This window comes from Peromyscus eremicus, chromosome X (genome assembly GCF_949786415.1).
Source record: "Peromyscus eremicus chromosome X, PerEre_H2_v1, whole genome shotgun sequence".
Taxonomy (NCBI): domain Eukaryota; kingdom Metazoa; phylum Chordata; class Mammalia; order Rodentia; family Cricetidae; genus Peromyscus; species Peromyscus eremicus.
The window spans coordinates 20,694,038-20,716,827 of record NC_081439.1 but is presented as its reverse complement, the minus strand read 5'-3'; the positions used below and the strand labels follow the sequence as shown (position 1 = coordinate 20,716,827).

Sequence of the window (22,790 nt, the reverse complement as noted above, 5' to 3'; positions counted from 1 at the left end):
AACTACTTCTTTAACAATACTCCTGTTTCAAACTAAAATTAAAATACAGCATTTAGTCTTTGCCTCATGTTATTTTGGGAGGTCTACAGCATGAGGAAAAGAAATAATGAGTTTTCACTTTAGTAAGGAATAAAACAGTGTTAAACAATTACTTTGAGGCAGATCTTACTGTGTAGACCAGGCTGGCCTCAAACCCACAGAGCTCTACCTCCCTCTACTCTGAAGTTCTGAGACTAAAGGCGTGCATGACCACCCACAGCCTGTGTTAAATATTTTTGTAAGATATTCATATTTTATACAACTCACTTGACTTGTAGTTACACAGATCCATGTACACATAAATGTATGTGTTATATATATATATATATATATATATATATATATATATATATTTAAAGCAATAATTTGGTTTATCAGCATAGATGTGAGATGTTTAAAAATATATTTCCGTAGAAATTGGAGTTCTCATAAGCAAGTCAAAAGATAAGGTTTGAGTAATTTATGAAGAAAAGGATTTAGAGAGTCTAGGATTCTCCGACAATTTAACTAGCCACCCATGCAACCATCACAAGGGCCATAAAAATAAAACTGGCTGAGGCTCTTAGCTGGCCACTCCCTTTTTAGCAAGTATGTTCCACCAAAATAGTAGCCACAATCAACGTTTTGTGTCAGTTTGGGCACGTGTTTTTCTTCAGATGAGGGAGATGGCAGTAGCAGATTATTTCCATAGTTTCAACCAGGTCAGAAACTATGGCTTTGTGAGTCATCTTCCTTCTTGCCACAAATTTGAGTTCCCAGTTCTGCGAAACATTTCAAGAAGCAGACCAGACCTCCATTTTCTCACACTTACCAAATAAATTTTTAACCTTTACTCAAAAACCTTACTCAAAACAGTTGGTACCTGGCAGAAAACATGTTTAAAGGTCATTTTTAATTTTTGAATAATTTTTGACATACTAAAAAGTCACAAAAATGATAGAGCATTTCATTTTGAGCCTCTGCTTATTCTCCCCAATAATATTGTAGCAACCTTGATATATTGTCATCAACAAGATGATAGGCTTGATCCATATTTACATCAGTTTTCTGTTAGCATCCTCCCTTTGTTTTAGGATCCCATCCAAAACGCATTATATTAAGTTGGGCGTCTTTTCTTTTCTTCTTTTTAAATAAACAACTTTTCTCGGTCCACATAGTTTCTGTAAATAGCATGACCTGGTTAAAAAGAAAGCATTATGGTATTTTTCTTGGGAGCTGAGTGGCATCCATTCAGACCACCATTCAACACATATGTTCTTTCACACCTCATCTTCCCACACGAGTAAGGAAGAAACCCTTACAGTGAAGAAACAGAAGGCTGTTTACTCCAGGGGCTTATTTTAATCCTAAAACCTATAGTCTTGAGCATTTCGTACAAAGATCACTAACTATAGGCAGACTCTCATTTCTTTATAAATTGAAGGGGATTGTTGTTCTTCCTCAAATTCAACACAACAGTTAAAGTCCTAATAATTTGTAAATATTTTGATATGGTTCTGTCTAAAACAGAAGTGGAAGCTGGGTATCAACTGGAAGGGAGAGCATGAAGGTTTTCTTTACATTGTCTGTGTGCATTGCTGTGTTCTCTACATAGAATTATGCAGAAAGCAGTGGTTCTCAACCACAGGAGTTGTGCTTCCTGTGGATATTTGGTCATGCACAGAAACATCATGGGTAGTTGCAACAGAATATGAGCATATGCTCTGGCAGCTAAGTAAATAAAAGCAAGGGATGTGGCTATGTAGCCTATAATACATAGGGTAGTTAACCATAATAAAGAATTACCATGGGGGCTGGAGAGATGGCTCAGGGGGGCTGGAGAGATGGCTCAGAGGTTAAGAGCAGGGGCTGCTCTTCGAGAGGTCCTGAGTTCAATTCCCAGCAACCACATGGTGGCTCACAACCATCTGTAATGAGATCGGGCGCCCTCTTCTGGCCTGCAGGCATACCTGCTGTATACATAATAAATAAATAAATCTTTAAAAAAAAAAAAAAGAATTACCATGCTTAGCCTTGACACAGGGTAGAGGGGCTTGGTCCTGCCTTAACTTAGTATGCCAGACTTTGTTGACTCCCCAAGGGAGGACTTACCCTCTCTGAGGAGTGGATGGGGGGTTGCATGGGGGAAGGTGAGGGCTGGAGATGGGGAGGAGGGGGAACTGGGATTGGTATGTAAAAAAAAAAACTTTAAAAAAATAAGTAAATGAGAATTACCTGGCTTCATATGTCACTAGCACTCAGATTGAGAACCCATGGCATAGACTATGTGTAGTTTCTAAAGGGTCAATTCCTACTCTACCACCCCACAAATCTCTTTTTATATTTATCCTCACTTTTTCCACTAACTTCTCCACATTGCCTATGAATTCCTTTGGTTTACTTTCTCTGGGAGTCTATTTTTCTGGTTCAACTAAATAGTGAGGCAGCTATGGCTGGGAAACAGGGGAGGTAGTGCCAAAATCATCCTGCCAAATTTTTCTCAGCAGGAATTGTTTTAAAGGATTGAACAAGCTAGAACCTCCCTTTTAGTTTGCAAATTTCAGTGCCTGCCAGATACTATAAATGAGTGTAATGGCTCAGAATTAGGTGCCTATGCTGACTTAAGGTAAGTGTGAAGAATGTGAGACAGAGATTTTCTGCTTTTCTTGAAAGGATAAAACTCCAGATCTGTGTGAGAAATAACCAATATTTTACATCAGCTCTCAACTGTTAAAGGTCATTGTACATTGATCTTCACATGAACAGTAGTGGACTGGATGTGGCTGTTTTGTGCCCAATGAGCTATATTCTTGCTTACGTCTGTGACAGAACCAAAGCAGACCTCTGGCCCTGGCAGCATGTGCCTACTAATTCTTTCTTAGCCTTCATTTCATCATTAAGTGTATGTAAACCCTTCGCTTGTATTAATCAGTTTTCATCACTGTTACCAAATACCCAAGAGGGAGCAGGAGAGACAGCTCCACATTTCAGAGCACTTTTTATTTATGAATGGGACCCAGATTCAGTTCCCACAGTCTCACAGTGGCTTGCAACCATATATAACTACAGTTCCAAAGGATCAGACACCTTCTTCTGCAGGCATCATGCATTGTACACAGTACATATGCATACATTCAAGGAAAACACTAATATGTATGAAAGAGAACAAAATAAATATTTTTTAAATACCAAAGGAAAATACTTAAAAGAGGCACACAATTTCAGAGGTTTCCACCTGTAGATTGACTTTATTGATGTTAGACCCATCTAACATCAATGTATGATGATGTAGACCTTCATAGTAGGGAACATGTAGTGAACAAGGTGGCTTGCATCATTGCAAGCAGAGAGGTGGAGATGAAGGTATGTTTTAGTTTGTTCAGTCCCTTAAAAATATATGCCACTGGATAATTTATAAACAATGGGAGTTTATATGGGCCTGGTATGTTGGTAAGTCTAATATCGAAGGGCACATCTAGAGAGGGCCTTCATATTTCATAACATGGTGGAAGGTGTTATAGAAAGAGAAAGAATAGCTTCAAGCCCTTTCTAAATAGCATTAATCAGCCCACAAGGGTGCATGCATGATTTCAGGTCCTTCTATTAAGCCTACACTTTCCCACACTGTTGTAATGAGAACTAAGTTTCCAAACACATACTTTTGGGGCAAGACTCAATCAAACCTCAGCAGGATTTTAGAAAAATAAAACCTCCCGATTATACTTATCTATAAGAATGTTTTTATGGTGTGATGGAAACAATGGCAGGGCTACACTTCTAGTGTGTATGCTGTCTTAGAGAAGGAACTTGGGGAACATGTCCCCATCAAAGGCATTTTGGAATAAGTGCTTCAGGTTTGGCTTCCATGCATCTTCCTTTCATCAGGCATTGTGGAAGTAAGTCTTCATTAATGTTCTCAGAGGAGATGAACTGAATGAGGCTGAAAATTCAACAAGAAAGGTGAAGGGAAGATAGTTCTTGCCTATTTCCCTTTACTGAATATCTGAATACCTGTGGTCTCATCTTTCCACCACTACTCTGTACATAGATCAATGAATAATCAGTACTTATTGAACATGTGCTATAATCTAAGTACAGGATATTTATAATTTTATTCTATCTATGCAACAGTCCTTACAGTCATGACTATTTATGTCTCCTATTTTATAGATGAGGTTTGAAGAGATTAAGTAACTTTTCTGTGGGACGTGATAAATTCTGAACCTGTTTTACAGAACTCTCTAATGTCAAAGCTAGTACTCTCCACATCTGCCTAGGTGGTAGGGGAAGTAGATATAATCCCTATCTGAGGGATGTGCCTGTGAGACATGCCCAAGGTAATTCAAAGTTAGAGAAGTGGTGATGGGGAGTACACAACAATCTTAACCTCTAAATAGTCATGAAGACTAGCATGAGTCGTCATTGATGTGACAATTCATATTTTGTAATAGAATCTAATATGCATCAACATGTAATCCACAGAAAATCTATTCATCTTACAGTTGCCAGAACTGAGAATCAAAAAGTTAAAGCACAAAACTCCCCAAGCCACAGGTGGTGGAGCTTGGATTCAAAGTCAAATTTCTCCACTTTCCAAGTAAGGGTTATTCTGAGGAATATGCTTTAGAGCAGATCACAGATGCCCACAATGAGACAGGAAGACAACCAGCCAGAAGGATTGTGTGCATGGGGATAGAGCAGTGGGAGAGGAGAATGATTGAAAACAAAGTGTAATGAGACATATGTATAAAAACATCATAGTGATATCTATTAGTTTATATACTAACTGAAAAAAATACAAAAATTAAAGACAAAGACTTGTGGCTTCTCATGATGAACTCAGTGATAGAACACTTGGTTGGCATGTGCAAGGTCCTGGATTCCATCCCTAGCACCACAGAAAAATCTCTTAGGCTTTAATAGATGTATTGTTTAGTTACTCTGTTCAGTCAAATATGTAAATTAAAGAATTAAAGGATTTTTTTAGTAGGAAATATTATTACTGACCAAACACATTTGGTGATATGAACTAGCAATAAAGAAAGCATTACAAAGTAAAAGCACCATCAATCCTATTTGGAGAACAGATTAGAATCTTATGTAGTTAGTGTGTTTTATCATCTGTGTATATATAATAAGTCGCAACAGTCTCTAATAGCTAGATCAACTCTTAGAGGTTTAAGATATGAACACACCAGGGATGAAAGAGATTAATGGCTCTTGGCCACCATACAATTAATTTACATGTTTTTCTCATTTTACAAATCTCATGACTCCAAAGGTGAAAAATCCTACTATTTTCATTTTGTGGGAAGAAAATGTTTTGGGCAGGATATTGGAAGGGAAAGGTATTAAATGTGCCTGTTACCTATATTGTGGTGTCCCTGCATTTCTAACACTTCACGGCAGAGAAGGAGTTGGGAACATCTGAAGCCCTAGAGGATCTCAGGAATGCTCATTACATCCAGACGTTTTATTTTGTCATTTCCTGCTGTCAGAGTCTTGTTTTATAAATTTTATTTGGTGGTACCTTCTTTTTATGACATATTTTAGTGTGTCCTGCAAGACAATTCTTAATCTACTTTTTAAACAGTCCCTTGGGTATGAACTACATTTTCTCTATTTGGAACCAGTGTGGATTCCTGATCTACACCCCCTATGTGTTAAGCTGAATAATTCCAAAGCATGTTCTGGCAATGATAAATGCCAATATTTTATGATGACATCCCAGGAATTTGATTGGAGCTGCCAACCAATATGAATGGTATCTTTACTATTTGGTGAGTTAAGCAAAATACTAAGTACAATTTGTTAGAAGTATCAGATGCTAAAAAAGAATATTCCCCACTTCTAGTGACACATCTGAAACAACTCCAGTATCCATCAGTGGGAGAATAATTAAATTATGGGACAACCATTCTGTAGAATGACATGCAAGCCCCAGGTAGACAGTAGATCTGAATTTATGGACTTGCACCAGGCTTGCACATTAAGCATTTCATATACATTGTTTCATTTAATTCCCACAACAAAAACATGAAATTCTCACTATTTAGATAAGAGCACTGAGACTTAACCAAAGCCGGGCAAGTTATACATGTTATGGTAGTAGTAAGGTCTGAATTCTGTGGGACGCCAAATCCATTTCCCTTTCCAGTTACACTGTAGTAGCTTATGAATGTCAAAGCTAAATGTGTGTATAGTTGATTCTGTCATGGAGATTTTTGTTCAAGATGAACAATGACTCGTATAACCATGGAGAATAGGAAAAGCCTTATGTAATAGTAAAAACAAACACATCTGGATGTCAAAACTGAATTACATATGAATGAGGGCTGTTTCTAGCTCTTCCCATGATTGGAAGAACATTTCAGAGTGTATTTCAAGGCTGGTTTCACGTGCTATATGTCAGGGATTTTTCCGGTTTTCTCAGAGCTATTTCTCTGTTTACAATGTTGAATTCTATGAGTGAAGTAAGAAGTCAACTGCAATTGTTTGTAATGTGAAAATCATTTATATTCTTATTTTTTTTACAACGGCTTATTCCTTTAATATTTACAGATGGACAAAAGAGAAAGAAATCTTTGAGAAAGAAACTGGATTCCCTGGGGAAGGAAAAGAACAAAGACAAAGGTAAAGGGCCAAATAACTAAAGCCAATGCATCTTGCAGGGAGCATGCTGCTTGGATTGGGTAGAGATTTCAAATTGCATCGGTTTATCTGGTTGGGTTCTATTATGTAAACTACATTTCTGTAATGGAATGTCATTGAGAGCCATTTGGGTCTACTTTTCTGTGTTTGAGTATCCCTATGTTGAACTGATGAGTTCAGCTGGTTTGAGCAGTGGGTGACTACAGCCACGGTTATGGTTCTAATTACTCTGTCCAATCAGCTACGTCTAAAGTGGACCTGGGTTGAGTAGCCATGGCCAGCATGCCTAATACTAACCAGCTGTTTGGCAAATGCAGACAATTAAGCAGGACTAATTAAATGAGAAAGAGTTTGCATTCATCTACTATGACTACAGAAAAGAAACAATCTTCATCTCATGACTTACTAAAGATAGGCCATCGTCAGCAATTTTGTTAGATCACAGAATGCTTGGTTTGGGCACCATATGTTTTCCGCAATTACTGGCTTTCATCATACTGATTTGTGTCCATTTCTATGGCTATTTAGGAAAATGACACTTGAGCCACTCTTTCAGAGACATTTGTTGTCAATTTAAGTTTGTATTCTTCAGTTGTAAAGGTCACTGGGACCCCATTAGCACAGTCTAATTTTTTTTATGACTTGTTCTCATTGTGTTATATGAACTGATTGTTGAATGGTGTCATTGAGTGAATGTATGTTCATTTTATGTGCCACAATGAATAAGTGTTGAATGAGGAAAGACATGTGTCTTACTTTGGAGTTCCCATATATAGTAACTGCATTTATACTTGTAGTGGAAAGCAATGGCTTTTTAAAATAAATGCATTACAAATTGCACTGGACAAGCCTTATTCTAACACTGATAGCAGTCTATATACACATAGCTTAAAGTGTGCCTTAAAATTCATGATATTTGGATAGAAAGAATCCTAAGGAATGGAAATTCACTATTTTGCTTCCCTTACAGTGGGGTTTGTCTTCCTTGGTGCCAGTAGCAATGTAGACTGGAAAATTTTTGTGGCATATGTTGTCCTTTGAGGTGTGACATGTTTAGCAGCATCCTTGGTCTCTGCTAAGTGCCAGTAGCACTGCCTCTAGGCAGACTGTGCTCAGCCTTCTAGATGTGTACCACAAGCTGGGCAAAAAAAAAAAAGAAATAAGTGTTAAGAATCCATACCTTTAGCTGCAAGAAAGAATCATGGCTGTAATATTTAGATGTCCTAAGGCCCAAGAGCTGAAGAATATAGCTCAGGGATCTAATACTTGTCTAGCATGCAGAAGACCAATCGTTCTGTGCCCAGCACCCCCAAAAAATACAAACAAAAGAACACCTAATGGCCAGATCCTCACTTCAGTGAATAAGCTGTTGCTTTCTTGGAAAAAAAAAACTTCCAATGTATACATTTTAACATGAGAGCTGTGATCATATTCACCAGAATACTCAGCAGGATATGAACAACCTCAGCAGAATTTGCTACTAGAATGATGAAGATAAGGAGTAGGCTAGCTACATATCCACTATCTGATAAATTTTATTATATGTATATGTTTGATGTTTTATTGCTCTTTTTGTGTTGTATCTTTGACAACTTCATGAATATATTATAGTAAATTATATTGTCATCATCTATTTTACTATACTATAGTATAGTATATAGTATATTATATTGTGATCATGTGCACCCCCTCTTACCTCCTTTTACCCTCTCCTGCTGACTCCTTCTTCTTCCTAACTAGTCCCCTTCCTACTTTCCTGTCTTTTATTTGTGCATGTCTTATGCAGGTAAGCACAGATGCTGTGTTCATGAGTGCAATGGACATGTCATGTGCAGAAGATCATATCTGACAGCATTATACCCCAGCCTCTCGATCTTACACTCTTTCCACTCCATCTTCCTCAATGTCCCCTAGGCTTTAGAGGGGATAAAATTGATGACTCATATTGGTGAAATTATTAAGGCCACTCCACGTAGTTAAAAGGAGATTTATTTAATGGCGTAACTTACAAATTAAGGGATAGGTAGGTCGCGGGGTCTGGGGAAGGTGTATCACAGTCCAGCGGTGTTCTCTGGAGCTCTGCTTTGTCCACCTCCACCATCCAGGGTCCTGGAATGGAGAGAGTGTCCGCTGATCCAGATCTCGGGTCCCCAGGCACCTCCCTTGGCCCCGCCTTGTAGGCGTGACAGTTGCCGAAGTCTCAATGGGGGTTGGAACTTCCAGATCAAAGCTGGAATGGCTACCCACTACAGACTCATTTATGGGTGGGCACTTAACTACACTAGTCCTCCACTTATCCCTGGGAGATACATCACAAAAACTTTCCATTGATGACTCAAATTTTGGCTAATAGCAAACCTATGTGCAGTATACTTCCCTGTGTATACATGCATACATATGGCAAAGTATAATTTATAAATTAGGCACAGTAGAAGACAAACCAAAATAACTAACAATAAGCCAATTATTATAGTATGCTGTGATAGAAACCATTTAAAACATATGACTTTCTTATTTGGTAATTTTCCACTTAATTTTATTACAATTTACTGTAACTGAAAAGTGAAGACAACTATATGAGTAATAAATTACTGCTTGAAGTTGCTTTACTCTAGGATAATGATATTGGTGTTGGGATTGAAACACAATGAAGATGTTAGGTGATTGTTTAGAAAGTACCCATTCAGACTATGCTAAGAAGAATGAGGGGTTTTTTGCAGGGAGAGATTAATGTTTGCATTCCCTAAATTGGTGTGTGTGTGTGGAGGGTGTGTGTGTGGGGGGGGTGGATGTGTGTCCGTGCACACATGCGTGTGCGTGCACTTATATTGTATATAAAGAAAGCAGAAAGAAAACATGAGTGAAGAGGAAAGTAAGGGTCAGCAGGTAAGAAACTGATTAGTGTCCACTGGGACATTAGATATTTTTCAGACCAAATCATATTAATGTAGACCAATAAAATCTTGGCAGTATTCTTTATCGACATAAGAGAAGATGAGTAGAGAAAGAAAGTAAGCTCTTGGTGGTTCTAATGAAAAGGCAGATCATTCATCCATCTAAGGAGAGAAGTACCAAGCTTCACTATGTGAAGTTTGCTCTTTATGGATTAGCTTTGGTGTTTAAAAAAGAAAGTGTTCTAGGCTTAATTGAAGAGTTACTTCTTGACAGCTCTTCAAAACATAAAGCTTTGTCCATGTCAGCATTGGGAGCCATTGCCTGGCTATCTTGGGAACCAGAACCTGGGGGTGGCTGTGTACTGGTGTGGCACATTTGGAATCAGTTCACTTCCCTTTGGATATTAGTGTTTGAGTTCATAACAGACACACATGTGAAAAATGATCATCACTGAAATCCAACAGGGAAAGAAGGAAAACAGGAAACTCTGAATGACCTCTTGGGTTAGGCCATCTAAAAATAAAGGGGAGCAGCTCTTCATGGTTGACCTGCTCTCCCAATAAAAAAAAAGTGATTCACAAATATTTGATATGCTACTATATTAATTGATTCCATCAGCATGAATCATGTCCTGAATGATATTTAATTCCTTGATATAAAAATATACAACAAATCATGTGACATTCTTGTATTCAGGATGCTACTTAAACAAAGCCCATCTAAGTCTTGGTTGCCATATGGAAACTAATTCAAGATTGACATTGGTTTGCAAAACATATTTTCAAACAGAAGATTTCCAAGTTCCTAGTCTCTTGTAGTTTAATTATTTGGCAAATAAAAGTAACTTTCAGAAATTCAGACAATTTCTTTCTTGACTCAAAAAAAAAACCAACAGATTTTGTGGAAAAGATAAATAAATAAATAAATAAATAAATAAATAAATAAATAAATAAATAAATAAATATTTGAAAAAAACTGCTTTGATCCAGGTCCAGGGCTTCCTTAATCAAGGCACATGGGGACTACGTGTTACTATGGAGTAACTGTCAACCAGGACACTAACAGAGTATCAACATGAAAAGAAGATTAGTTCAATTGTGGTACCTTTTATGTACCAAAATCCCATTATGTCACGTCTTATGGTTACTCACTGTCTAAGTCACTATATGTGAGCTGTGAAGTAAAACCTACAAAAGACTAATTGCCTCAACTTCTAGTTTTGCTTCACATTAAGTAGTAGTAGAAAAAATTAAGAATTAATTACATGTAGAAATTCTCTAAGAAAATAGATTCAAAAGTGTCATTAAAAGACATCCTTTGGGGGCTAAGAAAATCACTCAGTAGGTAAAGTAGTTACCACACAAGTGTGAGAACCTGAATTAGACCACTAGAACCCTCATTAGAAAAGCCAGGTTTGGTGGTATGTGCCTATAAGGCCAGAAAGGAAGAAATGGGAGGTGGAGACAGGTGGATCCCTGAAAGCTTACTGCTCATCTAGCCAGGAAAACTTGGCAAAGTTCCAAGCCAGTGAGATATCTGGTCTCAAATAAAAGGTGGTAAATATCTGAGGAGAAAAACAAGGTTTTTCTGACCTCCTTGTGTGAATATGAAAATCCAAACCCTCAAGAACACCCCAGCATGAACATGTACACAAAACATACACAGTCACACACACACACACACACACACACACACATACACACACACACACACACACACACACACACACACACACACACACACACACACACACACACAAACCATTACTAGGGAAGAGAATGACCAGGATGTATGTAGTTCCAGAGAAAGGTAGGAAGGAGCTAGGGTTATCTCACAGAGGACTTTGTGGACTACAACACAACTTTTGGTCTACATGACAACAGCATTGAGACATCATCAAAATATACTAAGGGATGACTTCATACTGTTTTAAAATACTCTATCATGCTACATTGTATTACATGAACTTGGAGTGGAGCTGACATCAGCACAAAGGAATGGAGGAAGGGCAATTTGAAAGCTATAAAATCCAGGAGCAGAGCAATGGTATCATGGAATGAGGATTGTGGCAGAGGTGGAAAGAAGTAGAGAAGAAGATAATGTAAAGTTAGAATGGCAAGATGATGGAATAGAAATGAGGCACAAAAAGAAGTATTAATGTATGACTTTCTAAAGTTGTATTTACCTCTATAAAAAGCAGACACCCCTAGCAATCCAAGCAAGGTCTAGTAAGAAAAAACTGGGAATGAGACATGCTGTAAAGGAACAAGAAGTGGCTTTTGCTTGGAGGACAAGTGAGAGCTGAAGATGGAAATGAAGCATAAATTCTGGGGAAAACGAGGTCCAGCATGGGACTAAGGGAGTGGGTGACAAAGATGGTATACAGCCAAAGGTCAGAAGAGAAAAATGGGGACAAGTAAACATGAGAACAGAGAATCATGTGAGCTATTAAGGTAGACTGGCAAGTCACCAAATTTTATGTGAGATTGGTGGTTTAATGGTGAATCAAAGCCAATAACAGTAGAAAACAACAAAGAGTAAAGGACAAGGACAAGCCTGTGATGGTAAGCTTCCGTCACAGGTGGGAGGGTGGGACTCTAAAGGGAACAGTTGGGAGCAAAGAGGAAAATCCATCACCTTTTGACCCCATATTTCACGAGGAGGCAAAGACACCAACTGCTAATATCCTGGTGGAACACATGGCTCAGATTAGAACATAATACTAGCTGTCCCTAGCCACAGCACAGAGAGCCTTAGGTAATATCTTTGTCGTTTAAAAAATCCTATTATCAAGTTTATTAGCTTCTGTCTTTGCAAAGAATCTTCAGGTTTCTATGACCTCCTCACAAAATAGGTTTGAACTCAGAGATAGGCATATGCACCCAATGCTTGATTGCCACATAAATGACAAATTTGCCCAATAGAATTTTGATGAGTTTTTGATTTCACAATAGCTGTATTTTTTAAAAAGAAAGAATATTCAAGGATCCTTGCTAGAATATTGCAAAGACCTCAAGACAACATCTCACAGTTTTGAGCTTAAAGAGTTATACTTTGTAAAGCTTATAAGAGTCTTTGAGAAAAGTAGCAAGAAACTAAGGAGCCCACATAAAAACTCTAGCATTGAAATAATAAGCTCGGCCCTAACAGAAGCCTACCATACCAAAGAGAAATAAAAACACATTCTTAGTGGAAACATCTTTTGAATGAAATTAAAAGAAGACTAAATATCAGGAGAGAATAAATTCATATGATTCCTGTTTAATTTGTATTCAGTCATTACAATTTACAAACACAGTGATGGACTTTAAGGTACCAAAAATGCTAGATTAGGGGGAACTGGAGAGATAGCTCATGAACTGCTCTTGCAGAGGACTCAATTCCAGTTCCCAGATCCCACATGGTGGCTTACAGCCACCTGTAAATCCAGCCCTAGAGGATCCAACACCCTCTTCTGGCCTCTGTGGGCACTTGCACGCACATCCTTGCACCTACAAAGAGACACACACGTACCCATAAAGATAAATATTTTTTTATTACAGTCTTCAAAGAAACTGTCTTTCTTGTTTTTTTTTTTTCCCCAGAGAGACGTGAAATCTCTAAATAAGTCTGACTGGGTTTGCTTATATGGAAAAATGGCTATGGGAGGATTGAAGAACCCTCATTTTAGAGCAAGCACCTGCCGTGCATGTGCCTACATTAACAGACCCATGCCACATGATGTATTTCAAAGTCCTCTCTGTTGTGACTCTCCTCATCCATGTCTGTACATTCTATGTGGCTGTCAGTCTTACCATGTGTATGTCCAAACTTTTTGAAGAATATCTGATTATTTCCTGCTTCTTACACGAAATTCTCCAAGTGCACAGCCTATGGCCTGGAACTGCTCTTTGCAGTTTTAGTCTTACCTCAAAAGAGAAAGGCATAGCCCTTTGATTGCCATATATTCCATAGTTCACTGATAGAGCAAGCACCTCTGAAAAATCCCCAGATGAACTTAGGACTTTTTACTTCAAAACAACTTGCATCTTTTGATGGGACCAGAGGTATATGCCTTTAAAATACCATTTCTGCTCTTAATGGAGACTTGGCTATTAGCCTAGTTTAAAATGTTACCATGAGTCAAGCAGGAAAACCTTTTAAAGCCTCTTTCCACCTGGTTTAATGTTGGCTTTTTTGTTCAAAGAACAAATAACCTTAGAGTTATTTTCCCTTGATCATTTCGGTTTCATTCACAGGACCTGTAAAAACAAGGGCTCTCCTAGACTCCAAATGCTATGGCTGCTAAGAGATGTAATTTTGAATCTAACAAGAACAATGTGCTTAATTGAATTATTAATACTTTCAGCATAAATATAAAATGCTGCTAAAATGTCTGTTTCTGAGGAGCTAATATATATGAACACACATGAATTTACCACAGTGATGCAGAAAGAAACTGTATATATATTGCCAAATGAAGCCAAAAAGTTCTGTATTCGGTCTCTTCCTCAAATGGTCCCTAGTTTAAAAAAAATAACAAAAATATCCTGGACTTCCCACAAGCTATATCACGGTCAAGTCCACTTCTGCATGTGGTCATCAGGAAGCCTGAGTATAGCTTATTACTCCCCATACTGCCTCTTTTATTAGGATCCTTAAAGTGTATCAGTTGAATTTCAACCTTGGATTCCTTCATCTTTCTATTATTCAGATGAGAGTCACTCTGTTATAATTATTTACATGTCTGACTCTGCGCATCCTCACCCCATCTCAGAACCCCTCAGGAGAAAAGACTTGAGATCTTTTATGCCCCCTCTATTGTAAAAGTTGTCATGGCAAGTAGTAGGCGTTCAATAAATGTTTGTTGAGTGAATGGATATATATGGTTTCCTCATGCATTCAAAGACTTCTAAAGTTTATAAATTGAAGAGTAATGGTATATAAAGATGTGTGATCATGGGCATAAAGTATTATTTATAGTCTGTCCAAATGTCATACTTCTTTACAAAGTTATTTCCTTTAAAACAAACTTGAGCAGATGAGGAAAGATTAGAGACGCACATTTTTAAAATGTATATTTGTACCTACTAGCTTCCTTAATTGTAATTGAAACTTAGGACATTTGTCCAACAAAACAAAGCCATCTCAGTATGCTGATGGATGAATCAATTCTTTGAATCAATAATTTGACCTTGCCTGCTTTTATGGATGTGATGTGAATGAGCATCCTCTCCTGTTTGGACCTTCCCTGAATATAAATATTTTTTTTCCTTGCAGAATTTATCCCACAGGCATTTGGAATGCCCTTATCCCAAGTCATTGCCAATGACCGGGCATATAAACTAAAGCAAGACTTGCAGAGGGAGGAGCAAAAGGACGCATCTGATTTTGTGTCTTCCCTCCTCCCGTTTGGGAATAAGAAACAGAACAAAGAACTCTCAAGCAGTAACTCATCTCTCAGCTCAACCTCAGAAACACCAAATGAGTCCACATCCCCGAACACTCCAGAACCGGCTCCTCGGGCCAGGAGAAGGGTGAGTTAGCGAGGATTTCCTCTGACTCTGAGAACACTGAAAATGAGTAAGGTTGTCCTTTGAGTCTGTATTAACATGAAAACCAGACACATTGTAGATATCTCTTCCACTCAGCAATAACCAGTACTATGCATGTGGCAGCTAACGTTCCCTCTACATTTCCCTCCTGATTAACTTGGTACCCAGATGTTCTACACTGATGCTTGTCTCTTGTTATCTCCTGCCATCTTGATAGACTTCCTGCTTAATCAGACAAGCCCAAGCTTCAACCTATGGATCACATACATAACAAGATAGCTATGGATATGCCAAAACACAAATCCATAAACTTATTTAAAACATTGTGAGAATTATTTTGGTTATTTTGTTTTGTAACTCAAAAGTTGTTTAGTTCTTGAGCATGAACTTTATAGATGGCATTCTACTGTCACAATGTCACATACACTATGTATATATATTGAACACATGGGCTGCAGGTTAGACACCCCTATGCTAGAAGTAGAGTCTTGAGGCCAAGATCCAGTGTTTCTGTTCATTTTTGTCAATTCTATTCTTAGAATGTACCTGGATCAGTGAATTAGCCATAGCTGTTCAAAATCAATGAGAGATTTAGTTTTTTCTTATCAATGGAGTTTGTCATTCTTTAAATAGAGATGTATAGTCCTATATGCAGTCTCTTTCAAATCCATGCTATAGCAATATGATGCCAGTGATGGAGTGGGCACTACGTTCTAGGCTCTGTGCTCTTTGCATGTCACATTGCCAATCTAGAAAGCTGAGTTTCTCAGACCACCCAGATTCTAATCAGCATAATGCCTGCAAAGCATCTTTAAGACTTCCTATGTCCCTGAAAGGTCTTTCCCTTTTCTCTAAACTTTAGGCTGGAAATCTTTGTCAATCCAGCCATTAAAGTCTGTCCTAGTTAAATACACAACCAAACTTCCATTTATAACTCATATTTTTTTTTAGCTTTCAACATTCAGGACTTCTTCCAAGATATAGCAAGACCTAAAGCCCTGTTATTTTTTATGGTATTGACTATGATTCAAAGTGGAAAAAATGACAAAACTATGGAATATTTGTATTTCAAGATGAATTTGTTCTTCTAAGCCTGTAATTACCTGTTTATAAATCCAAATGACAGTAAAACCAAAACTCTAAATTTGAGCTTTCTGGGAATCTAGGACCTAGGCAGTGGGCTTCCTAAATGTCCCTTTCTCTGTCCAGACCCTACCAGGACTCCAATAGTTGACTTCTCAACACACACTTCATCCAGGATGGATGACTGTAACCTCCTGCATACTGGGGATACAGGCATGTGCCATCATGCCCAGTTTGAATCTTCCTATGTTTAAAATCTACTTCCTAGTGCTATGGTTGAGGATTTTTTGTTTTGTTTTGTTTTTCGAGACAGGGTTTCTCTGTGTAGCTTTGCGCCTTTTCCTGGAACTCACTTGGTAGCCCAGGCTGGCCTCGAACTCACAGAGATCCGCCTGGCTCTGCCTCCCGAGTGCTGGGATTAAAGGCGTGTGCCACCACCGCCCGGCGAGGATTTTTTTTATTCACAAGAGTTCTATGACTTTACCTTATTCACTGAGTATGCATTTTTGTTTTAAAAATTAAGTAGTTGAAACAAATTATTTTAATTATATGTTTCCAATTTCTTGTCTTCTATTTAGAAAAGTCTGTGTATTAAAATCATAACTAATGATACTTGTACAGATTTTCTAACTTTTTCAAAAGGCATTTAGTTTTTCCTTGATATGTCAGCAATAAACAAATATGTAAATAACATAACAAAATAAAGCAGTAGTATCTTTTGAGAGTGATGGTCCTCCATAAATTTTATTGGGTGGCCTCTGCAAGCAGCCTCTTTTCTTTCTGCTGCCTGTGATCTTTTTCAAATCTACATATCACTTGCAGGGTGCCATGTCAGTGGATTCCATCACGGATCTGGATGACAACCAGTCTCGACTCCTAGAAGCTCTACAACTCTCCTTGCCTGCTGAGGCTCAGAATAAAAAAGAAAAGGCCAGAGATAAGAAGCTGAGTCTGAATCCTATTTACAGGCAGGTCCCCAGGCTGGTGGACAGCTGCTGCCAGCATCTGGAAAAACATGGTAAGTAGATTTGTCATTGGCCACCAATGATCCAAGTTATCATTCCTCTATGCACCCAGTTTCAATTCTGTGTTTCTTTGAGCAAAGGCTGGATCAGACTTCCTTTGGTGAATAAAGGGCACCAATATAAGTGTTGACTAAGAAGCTACTGGGATCCACAAGGTTAAATAGGTTTGATGCTATCAGGAGTCCTCAGATCACGAGTATTCCCAAGGGGCTCTGACCAAGCATTTTAGGGAAGGATCACTTGTATGGAATATACCCCCTTCAAATAGAGCAGGTTCCTTGGATGTGTTTATACATTAAGGTTCCTTACAACATTTCTTTTGACAAAGGTTTGCTTTTTGGGAAATATCTACTCTGAATGTCTCCAGCCATCCCTTTGCAGCTCAATTCCTATTAACATGATGACTTTAATATGATGGATAGTTCTTTTCTGAAATTTAGATATTTGTCCCATAAAATGCCATATCTATCACATATGTTTATTTGCTATAGATTTATCACACACTTTATGGATTTGGGAAAACTTCCTTAATTGCTTATTCGCGCTAAAGATAATATGTTCACTGTACTTCTTTGTTTTGTTTTGTTTTGTTTTTTGAGACAGGGTTTCTCTGTGTAGCCCTGGCTGTCCTGGAACTCACTCTGTAGAACAGGCTGGCCTTGAACTCAGAGATCGTCTGCCTCTGCCTCCCAGGTGATGGGATTTCATTACAATTTTTTAAAGCAGAAACTGTTGGTCCTATCAGTATAGACATTCTATCCCAGCTACTTAGAAGGCTGGGCAGGAAGATTTCAAGTTCAAGGTCTTCCTGTGTTACAAAGTAAGTTCAAGGCTAACCTGGGTAGCACTGTGAGACCCTGTCTCAAAATGAAAACTAAAACGAGAGTTAGGGATGCATTTCAGTGGTGTGGCACTTGTTTAGAATGCATAATGCCCTAGGTTAAATTGTCAGTCCTACAAGAAAGAAAAAAAAAAAACAAGAAAGAAAGTAAGGATAAAATAAACTGTGAACATTGTCATTTATTTTCTAATTACAAAAACAGAATTTTGTGGAAAAAATACTAAGTATGCATTAAAATTGCTTAATTAATTCAGTATGTATAAAAATCATTGGATAATAGAATGACTTGATAAATATGTATTTAAATCTCAGGTTTTGTTTTCAGCACAGAATATTTACTGCGTAGTTTGGACCTAAAGGCAAGACTTAAGCTGATCAATTATCCAAGGTCCTGATGTATTCAAGTGTCCATAGCATTTCTATCATAGCTATGATTCCAGAATAATAGGATACACATTCAAATTCAAATAGATATTGAATATTCTAAACTAGTGGTTCTCAACCTTCTTAATGCTGTGACACTTAAATACAGTTCCTCATGTTGTGGTGATTCCCGCCCCCAACTATAAAATTATTTTCATTGCTATCTCATGACTTTATTTTGCTACTGTTATGAATTATAATATAAATATCTGATTTGCATGATATCGCATTTGTGACCCCCAAACTTCAAATCTTCAAAAAATAAAGTGTCTTAGATTTTTTTTTTTTTTTTTGCCTTGCTTTACTTTGAGACAGGGTCACATTATGTGAGACAAACAATAGCAAGAGCATTTCTTCCCTAACACTTGATTTGCCTGTTTTTTGAAATGGGTAGTAGAGGACATGTATCACTTTAGTCTTTTAAAGTATTTATCAGAGACCCTTTTTCTACCCTCTCCAAAATTGTTCTTGAAAATTTTTATTGGCTTCATCAATATTCATGTACCCAGCCCTTCCACTCTTATATATCATTTCAAATGCCTTCTCTATTCTTAAGTCAAAATTCCTTAAGCACCTCAAATTTCCAGAAGCTACAAAAGTCAGACAAGAGGCTAGGAGAGAGTCAAAGGATGCTTCTGGGATTGAGGCTGAGTTTAGAGTGGGATCTATTGCTTAGTATGCTTGTCCTCATTTCTCTAAGCCTGAGATTCAGGTGTTTCTGGGTCTGGTGTCCATTGCAGGTTTTGATGAAAAGGGGAGAGAGCTGAACACATCAGTTTCAGGGACAAGACTCAGCCAAGTTCTTTTTGAGATCAGTGTCTTTTCAGTGTATACCTTTTTTTTTAAGTGACTGCCTTAAGCCCCGGTTATTGAATGACTAAACTGTACTTGTTTTGTCCCTGAGGAAAATCACTGTGAAGTTATGTCAGCAAAAGCCATTGTTGATCCAAAGACTGTCATTTGTTCTACCTTAAAAAAATAAATCCAATTCAAAAACCAAAATATATTAGAGTCGATTGAGATCAGAATTAATACCCAGTGAGTAACTGCAAAGAATGAAGAATTTATCTAATAGAAATGGGCGTTTCTGAACAGCTTAGAGAAATTTATCCAAATGAATAGTTCTACTCTTGTAAAAATTCCCTTCTGATATCTTTATTTTGTTGAAATTTTGAGTATTCAGAAGCCATCTAAGAATAAGAAAATATAAACTTAGCAAAATCTAATATTTCTAAGATGTCATGTTATTTTCTTTTTTACATTGCATATAGAAGAATCATCAAACCAGTTCATGGCTTGTCTTTCTCTAAATAATACCACATATCAAATATTATTCTAAGTATTCTATATGCTCTGATTAATAGAATCAGTATATACATTTTGAAGCAGGTGCTTAAGATCACTTTACAGAGGAAGAAATATAATTCTGTATCCTACTCTAAACTGAATCTCATATTTTAGGCTTACCAAAGAAGTAGAAAACATAAATTAGGTTTGGATTTGGTCTCATTTAGGAAACAAATTAACAGCCATAATAAGGAGGTTACCCCCAAACAAAGCATCCTTACCCCCAAACAAAGCATCCACGCATACAGATGCAAATCGGCAATAACCAACCTCCCACTACAGTTCTCTCAAATCATCTGGAACTTCAGGATAACACTTTTGAAAAACAGAACTGATAAATGGGATATTTATTCTATTGTATTTTCTAACAAAAAAATAAAACTCTTTGGAAACCCAACTAAAAAGTGTTAACATTTGGGGCAGGAGAGATAGATCGGTAGCTAAGAGCATTTGCTGCTACAGCAGAAGACATGGCATAAGTTGCTAGACCCCACAAAGTAGCTCATAACCATCCTTAGCTCCAGGTTCAGAAGATCTAACTCCCTCTTCTGGCCTTCATAGGCATCAGGGATGTGGTGCAATATATATATGCAGGCAAAATGTACACATAAAATAAAGGTGTTAGTACTTAATATTAAAATGTAAAAAAAAATATTATTTTGAGATAAATCAAGAATCATTGATACCATATAATAATGAAATAATTAATACTAATGCAAATATACACATGATTGCCTATAATATAAAGGCCCTGTGAAGAGAACTGCAAGCCTTTGCTTTGTTGTTTCTGGATAGAAAGAAGTAATGCTATAAAATTTTCAATTCTTTCCAATTAATGATGTATTGCACTAGTCAGAATTCTTTCAGTCACAGGAGAAAGAAACTTAGATGAAAGCAGATTAAGGAGACTGTCCCCCTACCTCTTCCAGTACCCTATAATCCTTATTTATATGCTTGGAGTCTGAATGCAAAATTCAAAAAATACTATGAGGATTCACTGTTTACCAGCTTTACTCTCAATAACTATATTCATGTGGTTTCAAATAGTCACTATCACCTCCAATCTAGCACCATTCTCATATTTGATTATGAAGAGAAATGAGCTAACAGTGAAAAAAATGTAAAAGATGCTCCTCAGTAGTGATGGTGAAGGATTCTCAAGAAAATGGAAACCGCCGGGCAGTGGTGGCACACGCCTTTAATCCCAGCACTAGGAGGCAGAGCCAGATGGATCTCTGTGAGTTCGAGGCCAGCCTGGTCTGCAAAGCGAGTTCCAGGAAAGACACAAAGCTACAAAGAGAAACCCTGTCTTGATAAACCAAAAAAAAAAAAAAAACAACAAAGAAAGAAAGAAAGAAAGAAAGAAAGAAAGAAAGAAAGAAAGAAAGAAAGAAAGAAAGAAAGAAAAAAAAAAGAAAATGGAAACCATGTATGGTATCACATGCTTTTAATCCCAGCATTCAGGAGGCAAAGACAGGTAGATCTTTGTGAATGAGAGATCAGCCTGGTTCACATAGTGAGACTGTCTCCAAAGGAAAGAAAGAAAATGGATAAACATCTGTGTCTTCTGAAGGAAGAATACAATATATATTTTATAATATTCTTACCACTGATAATTACATCTGGCCATAAAAACTTCATGCTTTAACTCTCATGTTATTGGGAGATTAAAGGGAGAAGGGAATCATATAAGTGACATCATAGAATACCCAAATCTAGTCAGTGGGGATATTTACAGTGGGAACTTAATGCTATTTCTTTACCAAGTCAAGTGTGTAGGGAGACAGAAAAAAAATAGAGGAAGATGAAAGTGCAGATTAAGACATTAAAAGCCACATTGACTCACAATTTGCAAACCTTATGTGGGTATTGACAGAAAAGTCAATGTCATTAAATAACTATTGTTAAAATTTCCAATATGTGGTAGTAAGAGTGTTTGCTATATTTAAAGACCAATTTTTTAAAGACTTATTTTATGTCTGAGTGTGGGTCTAAGGTTATTGTTGTACACCACATGCATGCAGCTATCTTCAGAGGCCAAAGAGGATGTTGAATTTCCTAGAAGTGGAGTTGCAAAGGTTTGCAAGCTGCCATGTGGGTGCTAGGAAACAAACCTGGGTTCTGTGGAAGAACAGCAAGTGCTCTTAACTACCAAGCCATTTCTTCAGCTTCAATTTCCCCACAAGAAATAAAATATTATAACCTATTTCATTATTCTAAATAATTTTTAAACATGAAATTTATAGGAACTTGGGCTCTTTATCAAATTTGAAATAGATTTTCTATTCATAAGGAAAACATACTTTTTAAAGAAAAATCTATAAAATGTAGAACAGTTAAACAGTTAAGAAACAATCGTAGCTAGACAGTGATGGTGCACACCTTTAATCACAGCACTTGGAAGGCAGAGACAGGTGGATCTCTGTGAGTTCAAAGCCAGCCTGGTCTACAGATCGAGTTCCAGGACAGCCAGGGCTATATAGTGAAACCACGTCTCAAAAAAAAAAAAAAATCACTTTAAATTTCAGTTTATTTCTATTCAGCCTTTAAAACTCCCTGAAAAAATATATTCATCTATCACTTTGTTGAAATCATACTACATATATACATACATATGTATATGTATACATAAATCTATATCTATACCTATATATAAGTACATATAATATTTCTATCTGTAGATGTAGGTGTAGATGTATATATAGATATATACATCAAGAGAATGCCACTGCTCTCACTTGATGGTAGAACACAGAGTTTTCATGTTTATAAAAATTTCTTATAAATGTCATTTAAAAAGGATGTACAATAGTCTGTCATATGTGTGGACCCAAGTTAGCTCCCAATACACAGCTTGTTTTTCTCTTATAAATGTTCCTACTCTGACCTCCTTTGTGTAGCTGTCTTTGTTCACATTTTTGATCATCTTAGAATCATGCCATAGATATAGAATTACAGGGCCAATGCCTATAA

At 37.2% G+C, this 22,790-nt stretch overlaps 1 protein-coding gene across 1 annotated transcript in view; it reads left to right on the top strand.

Annotated features, from left to right (window-relative positions):
• The window catches only part of Arhgap6 (Rho GTPase activating protein 6), a 94,501-nt gene that overhangs the window by 29,270 nt on the left and 42,441 nt on the right, over positions 1-22,790 (top strand). The window contains exons 3-5 of the mRNA XM_059250726.1: positions 6,580-6,651; positions 14,824-15,080; positions 17,004-17,199. Coding sequence (XP_059106709.1) covers positions 6,580-6,651; positions 14,824-15,080; positions 17,004-17,199 — 525 coding nt within the window. The remainder of the gene's footprint in view (positions 1-6,579; positions 6,652-14,823; positions 15,081-17,003; positions 17,200-22,790) is intronic.